The 7,963-nt window shown below is 33.3% G+C and overlaps 1 protein-coding gene and 1 pseudogene across 2 annotated transcripts; both read right to left on the bottom strand.

Annotated features, from left to right (window-relative positions):
- On the bottom strand, positions 220-1,316 carry LOC104698896 (annotated as a pseudogene).
- On the bottom strand, positions 5,325-7,477 carry LOC104790840 (40S ribosomal protein S15a-1). 2 transcript variants are annotated; one of them, XM_010516627.2, is made up of 4 exons: positions 7,412-7,477; positions 6,236-6,388; positions 5,963-6,123; positions 5,325-5,603 (listed from the first exon to the last, which is right to left on the bottom strand). In XM_010516627.2, exons 2-4 carry the CDS (start codon positions 6,366-6,368, stop codon positions 5,505-5,507), a joined length of 393 nt encoding a protein of 130 aa, XP_010514929.1. In that variant the 5' UTR covers positions 6,369-6,388; positions 7,412-7,477; the 3' UTR covers positions 5,325-5,504. The 2 variants fall into 2 exon arrangements, with proteins under 2 accessions (XP_010514929.1, XP_010514928.1); XM_010516626.2 differs by lacking the exon at positions 7,412-7,477 and adding an exon at positions 6,587-6,693.

The following is a 7,963-nucleotide window of genomic DNA, read 5'->3' as shown; positions in this document are numbered from 1 at the left end:
AAAAAAAAAAAAAAAAAAAAAAAAAGAGTTCAAGTGAGCTCAACGATAAACCTTTCATTAGCTAGTAGTAATGTTAATGTTCTTACGCAACTGCATACTGTATATATTAGTATAAAAACACACCAACATAATTTCGTTCGTCGTCTTAATATACTCAAGATGTTTTACACAAAAGAATTTAGTACTCTCGCTCAAAAGTTTAAAATAAACTCTCATTGATCAATATGTCACAATGGCATAATTCACAAAGAAATCAGAAAGCGGGTCACATATATTACAAGGATACTCATTCTTAGTAAATTCATTCTAATTAGACCATTCAACAAATCCCCAAATCTTTCCAAAACCGCGTCTCTCAAATGAAATCTCTGCACACCAAAAAATCTCTGTTTTACATTCCATGATCGATTTGGAACCTAGACGATGGAACACCGCCGACTCCCACCAAACTGTTACTCTTCTTCCTCATCAGATTTGGCCACCGAAGTTAGATAATCAGGAAAAGTTGGATTGCACAGCAGTCCTTCAAGTCCATCAACGTGACACCACCCAAGATTTTCATTTGGTTCATACCAAACTGACACCCCATCCAAAACCTTTGTTTGGTACATCATGTTATCTATCTCCACCAAGCAATTATTCTTCTGAAACTTAAGCTCCAATCCATTCATGTCATAAACTTTCCCACCCATTACCAATATACCTGGAACCACACTCATTTGAACGGTGAGATCTAGTGTTGTAGGCAATATTGGCTCCCACGTTTGGGTCTTTGGATCATAAACCTCTCCCCAATCCTCGATATCGTTGAAACTAGAGCCTCCAATCACGTAGATCTTACCATCGATTACATCAGCTGCTGCATTTTCTTGAGGTACACGCATCTTGGGGAGTGTACGCCATTCATGGGATCGACAATCGAGTACTAGCACTCTCATGCTACTCTTACCCTCTGTGAAGCCTCTGATCATGTAAATCTTTGAACTGATTGATTCAACGGTTGTCGAGGATGGACAAGAATACGAAAGGATGGGTTTAAGTTTCTGTTTGGTAATCGGGGAAACTATGTACCATCGAGGAGTATAGCTCATCCTATACAGGTATAAGCAGACATAGAGGGAACTCTCGGTTTTTCTAATGCGAGATCGTGTTACGTGGAACTCACGGGAGGCGAGGAGTGATCGGAAACACTTGGAGACTAGGGATAGGGTTGGATAATGGAACCTCGAGACACGAGCCAAACAGTTGAGAACGATGTCTTCCGAGAACGAAGAGAACGACGTCGGAGGAGAGTCTGATGATTTCTTCATCTCTTTCGTCGTCTACGTCTTCTTAGGTTTTTAGATCTAGGGTTTTATGGCTTTTCAAATTAGTTAATGAAAAAAACCCTAAAATTAAAATAGCAATGTGAAGAACACAGATTCTTGGTTTTGGAAGAGCATGCTTAAGTTGAGGCTGCTGGCAAAGAATTTTATCAAATGCAGGGTTGGAAATGGAGACAAAGCTTGGTTCTGGCATGATAATTGGACCCCTTTGGGTCCACTGTTGGCGATATTTGGAGATTCAGGTCCTCTACTCTTCAAATCCCTCGTTATGCAAGAGTGTCTGCAACTTGCACTAGAAATGGCTGAAGACTAGCTTCTCCAAGGTCGGATCAGGCAGTGACACTTCAAATCTACCTGTCCACCATTCAAATACCAAGCGTTTCTCAGGATACTGACTCTTATGATTGGTATATTGAAAACAAGTCATGTGACAGCTTCTCTTTGAGTGCAACATGGGAGGTTTTCAGACCAAGAGACTCCCTTAAAGACGGGAGCGATTTAGTTTGGTTCAAAGGGTCAACACCAAAGCATGCTTTCCACATGTGGATCACAAACCTGGATAGGCTTCCTACAAGGTCTCGGCTAGTCCCTGGTGAATACAAGTTCCCATAATCTGTTGTCTTCACTGCCAGTTTGCTCAGACTTTATGGAGATGCAGTTTGCCTAGATTGAGACTCGCCCTAGCTATGTTTCCTGATTGGTCAGCTCTTATGGCTTGGGCTAAGGTTAATAAGCCTTCCTCCCCTCAAACCCTCCGCTTGTTGCTAGTTCATGCTCTAGTCTACAGTATCTGGCGCCAAAGGAACAACCTCCTACACAATCAGATTGTTGTACCAGCTCTCACCATATTCAAGGATACTGATCGTCTAATCATCAACTCCATTTCAGCAAGGAGGAAGTATAAAAAGTTCAGGAACCTTATGACTCTGGCTGTGCTAAGGTTTCCCATCTTTTTTCTTTGTTTCTCTTGAGAATGTGTATCTATATGAGCCCTTGTTTTTTATCGTTTTTTGGCAAGGTTCATTTTCCTTATGCTCTGTAACACCTTTCAGCATATGATATTTACTATTTAACAAAAAAAAATAGCAATGTGCTTTTTTTCTTTAACTACGACTTAGCTAAAAGCCTAGATTTGGGAAGCTTTTCTAAAATTTAGGAAACTAGATGAGATCTTTACTATAATAGCATTGTGTATAGATGTAATTGGGAAAATATGGATTAGGGTCTTTAATTCCCCCTTAACCCTACAAACCCAAATCATTCTTTGAATCCCATTAATTAACCCATATTTCGATTCAGTTAATTAGAAAAATTTCACATGTGAAATTCTTGTGAGTGAGTCCAAGTTTTTATTACAATAAGATTTTTTATGTTTTAAAAAAGAAAACACAATATTTTATTATTATTATTTTGGTTTTTACTAGTAATTCATTATTTTTGGTATTAGATAAATGAGTTGATGTAATGATTCTTTTGTTTGTTAATTAGGATTTAGTGATACATACGGAAAACGACGTTCTTGCGAAGACGAGTACGGACCTAAATCTAACAAAAAAACAATCTAACTTAAACCATAGATATATTAGACGCGCTTTTGTTTGTTTCGAGATGGTTATGGTAAAAGTAGTTTCTTTAAAAATATATGAATTCTAAGAGATGTTGTCAATTCTTTCATTTCTTTCAAAATTTTAAAAACCTGCTTTTATTAATTTATAAAACTAGATTTTAACCCGGGGTGGTGTTTGATTTTTAAATTTGCTTTATTTTTTACATATTGTTATTAGTAAAATTAATAAAAATATTTTTAGGACTAATATAATTTTGTGTTATTTAATTTGTCATACGTATAAGTTTAGTATTATGGGATTTGTGTAAGCGTTACAGTGTGGACATATAAATTTTATTTGTATTTATTATTTACATTGTATTTGTTTGTTAAATATTGGATGTTTTGTAAATAGAAAAATAACTAAATTTCCATGCCACTTGTGTGACTAAATGTTTATTTTAATTTTTTGACCCATGGTACACCGCATAACCATTTGTTTGTTATGTTTAGTTTATTTTATTTAGTGTTTGAGATTCTATTTGGATTTTTAGTTATTATAACAAAACAAAGGATTTAGATACATAATAAGTAATTTATAAGATGTGATTAAGTCACATTTTCCAAGTGATTTAATTATTTTACACAATTTTAATTAAATCAATTTAATTTGGTATGTCAAATATTCTAATATTAGGAGTGTTGACAAATAATAAAATGAGGAATTAACCCGTATTTTAGCACAAAGTTAATGATATTTAAATAATTGCTAAAACCGTCTTCTTTATAACCCTTCTACTATATAATCACATTATATAGTATTTAAATTTTTTTAAGTTTACATATTCATAATATTTTAAAGTTTTTATTAAGTTTATATATATATATATTTATATCAATAATAATATTTAAAAAATGGGAATCTAAATTCTTATTAGCTTATAAATCGAAGCTAACATGTTTTGGAAAAACATAATGGAAATTAAATTGTTTTTTTCTTTGTTTGAAAAGGATTCGGAGACAAAATATCTTCAAAAAACAATATAAGGTGTGGTTAATATATCATAGTTTATGTTTCTATGTAATACTGATTACTGTTTTTTTAGTTGGAATCGAATGTAATATATCTATGAAACAAAATCTGAAGTAATTGTTATTTTTGAAAATTTTGTACTTCAAAAATATTAATATAGATTCGAACATACTTGAAATTAAGTTTAAAATATTATGTATTTATTTTTGAGTCTTACTTTGCATAGTTAAACTATATATTAAAATAAACAATTTGTTAATAATTAAAAAATACAAATAAATAGGCTAGAAAAAAATTAGACATATACAAATGGGCCTTGGTTGAATGTACAAAATCTTTTTGGGTGTTTTCGTTAAGCCATATATATGGTTTGATATGTTCAATATAATAATAGGTCATATGTGAATTAAAAAAAAAACAAATGTCATGGTGTCCATATATACATGATGGAAAAAAAGATATACGGTCAATTAAAAATAAAAATTAGAGGAAAATGTTCATCTTCCTAAATCTTCCCAAACGATCCTGCTCATGGATCTGGACGAAAAAAAAAAATGTAAAGTTCAGTTAACATATATGTTTTGGTGGTTCTATCAATTCCTAAAGGATTCAAATTTTCATGAGGATAACAACAAAGCTCCTCAGTATTTGTAATGAATTGATTATGTGATCCAATATGAAGTTGAAAAAGATTTTCAGAGAAAAGCAAAAGAATATGCTATCGAGTTGACAACATATGAATGGTATGTATTTATAGTGGTTTATAGAAGTTGTCGCGGATAGAGATATTTTTGGTGGACAAGTACAAAATCTGTCAAAAAAATCTTAATTATAGATAGAATTTAAATTTCATTAGTCAGTCATAACGTTAAGAATATGCCATATAATAAAAGGTAAGATTTAAGATTTCATGAAATAGATATATTACAAAAATTACTATAATAAAATTCGGAGTAATAAAGAACTTCCTTATTTGATTTTATTCAAATATAATTTTCCTAAATTAAGAATATTCATTCTAACAAATGAGATTGCGATTTGCATACTAATTTTATGGCGTCAGAATAGCTAAATTTGCGGTCCGATATTGTTGTGATTTCCAAATATTAATATATTCTTGTTTACAAAAATTATTGGTCGATTTTTTTAGATTTGAGTAATTAATTCAATGGGATGAGATTATCGTTTGATATTTTTTTAATAAATGTCAATGGCATAGGATTGTAAATATTTTCTCAACTCCAAACTTTCTTTGCTAAAGTTGCTGTGAAAATGTTAATATAGATGTTTGTCCCGAATTACTCTTTTATATAAATATTTATTTAGTTATCTTTCTTTTTTTGTAAAATATAAAATATATAAAAAAAAAAAGAAATAAAAATTGAAAAACTAAAAACCAAAACCTATCATAAATCGCAAGTCTAACGAATTCAAAAACTGAAATAAATTTGTCTACTCATCTCCAAAGTTTTTAAGCATCTGAGTAAAACCACGTACAAAAAACTACTACTTTAACATTGAGGTCACAATCCAATTACTACTCCCTCAACATAAGGAGAATCGAAATATAACCCGATAAGATAGATCTCGAGAAGCTGCTTCAGTAAAAGAAGCCAAGAACTTTGCCACCAACATTCTTTCTCCTGGCTTCTTCGTGATCCATGATTCCCGCTGAGGTCGTCAGAACAATGTAACCAAACTGCACATAGAGATATGTGTTCAATGAAGTTGTGACATTAAAAGATAAAGTAAGCTTATGTCAATCTACTAGTAATAACACTCGAACACCCGATAACACCCTAACAGGAACAGCAAAGTGATTATGTTCTACAAGTACTGACACTTGACAACTGGTTACACCCTAACAGTAACAGCAATGAGCAAAGTGATTATGTTCTACTAGTAATGCCACTTAACACCAGATTACACCCTAACAGGAACAGTAAAGTGAGGCAGCAGATTGATATGAGAGCATTACGTCGACTCTTACGTTCTAAAACTTAATGGATCGGAACCACAAATATAGAGTAAAAAAAGGCTATAGTGTCTTAGACTAACCTGTCTGGAAGGAAGTAGACGAGCAGTCCATCCTTCAATCTCCTTAACACCAACATCAAAACGAGGACTGATAACTCCACACTTGTTCAACCTTCCATTAAGCTCAACAACAATCTTACCAGACCTGTGGTCATCAACATACTCAAACTCGCCAATGTAACCTACAAAATTCCAAAACACAAAGCATCATCATTACACTTGGAAACAACAGTACACATGAAAGCAAAAGTAACACAGAGTTATAACTACTAGCTCTGCAAAAATCACACATACCGTGCTTTTGCATGACGATAAGGAACTTGATGATCACTTTAGAAGAAGGCCTGATCATGACCTGCCTCTTTCCCCTCTTCTCAGCATTGTACATACTCTTGAGAGCATCATTGAGCACACTGATTCTCACCATTCTTTCAAAATTTCAAAAAACTGCAAAAACCATAAACCAACGAATCTTAGAGCTTATTGATATTTTCATAACACTAAACTCTGAAAATGACACAAAACGAAAGCTTCAAACGTAGATTCTCCAGAGAAACAATTAACTAAACGATATTTTCAAAAGAAACAATAGAGCAGTTCATAGAAGTTGAGGAGAGATGAAGATTCCGGCGATTACTAATTAACCTGAAACCTAAGTAGCAGCCGCCTCCGACGTCGTCTCTAGCTTTGCCTTGAAGAACAGATTAAAACAGAGAAGACGGAACAAAAATTAGGGTTTTCGCTTATATCACTTTCACGGGTTCCATTAGGCCCATTATAGATACATAGTTAGGGCCCATTTACGCCTGTTATAAGTGTAGAGTCCAATTAAGCCGATTTTTCTCGATAAACTCGTAATTAATTTTGATTCTGCGTATTCTAAACCGCTCTTTTGTTCTAATCAGTAATAGAGTCCACGTCATCGATCCTCTGTGACACCAGAACTAACCAATCAGTATCTAATACATACTCTCGTACATACATCAGCAATGGAATCGATTGAACGACACACAAAGCGATGTCAAAATTGTGTCTTTTTTTTTGTCAATGATCTAAATTCTTACTATTGATTTCTAAAATTTCGCAGCTTATGAATGCCAGTAGATAATTTTGACATTGACATGGTGATTCTCGTTAAATTTCTGATTAGTCACAAACCATAAGATACAATGGCAGTTATGAAATGATTTAAAAGAAAAAGAACATGTGGGATTTACTCTTCATCTTCCTCTTCATCTTCCACTTCCTCTTCATCAAATTTATTAAAAAGANCTGCAAAAACCATAAACCAACGAATCTTAGAGCTTATTGATATTTTCATAACACTAAACTCTGAAAATGACACAAAACGAAAGCTTCAAACGTAGATTCTCCAGAGAAACAATTAACTAAACGATATTTTCAAAAGAAACAATAGAGCAGTTCATAGAAGTTGAGGAGAGATGAAGATTCCGGCGATTACTAATTAACCTGAAACCTAAGTAGCAGCCGCCTCCGACGTCGTCTCTAGCTTTGCCTTGAAGAACAGATTAAAACAGAGAAGACGGAACAAAAATTAGGGTTTTCGCTTATATCACTTTCACGGGTTCCATTAGGCCCATTATAGATACATAGTTAGGGCCCATTTACGCCTGTTATAAGTGTAGAGTCCAATTAAGCCGATTTTTCTCGATAAACTCGTAATTAATTTTGATTCTGCGTATTCTAAACCGCTCTTTTGTTCTAATCAGTAATAGAGTCCACGTCATCGATCCTCTGTGACACCAGAACTAACCAATCAGTATCTAATACATACTCTCGTACATACATCAGCAATGGAATCGATTGAACGACACACAAAGCGATGTCAAAATTGTGTCTTTTTTTTTGTCAATGATCTAAATTCTTACTATTGATTTCTAAAATTTCGCAGCTTATGAATGCCAGTAGATAATTTTGACATTGACATGGTGATTCTCGTTAAATTTCTGATTAGTCACAAACCATAAGATACAATGGCAGTTATGAAATGATTTAAAAGAA

This window comes from Camelina sativa, chromosome 6, assembly GCF_000633955.1.
Source record: "Camelina sativa cultivar DH55 chromosome 6, Cs, whole genome shotgun sequence".
NCBI classification, from domain to species: domain Eukaryota; kingdom Viridiplantae; phylum Streptophyta; class Magnoliopsida; order Brassicales; family Brassicaceae; genus Camelina; species Camelina sativa.
This window is presented reverse-complemented; position numbering and strand designations above follow the sequence as displayed.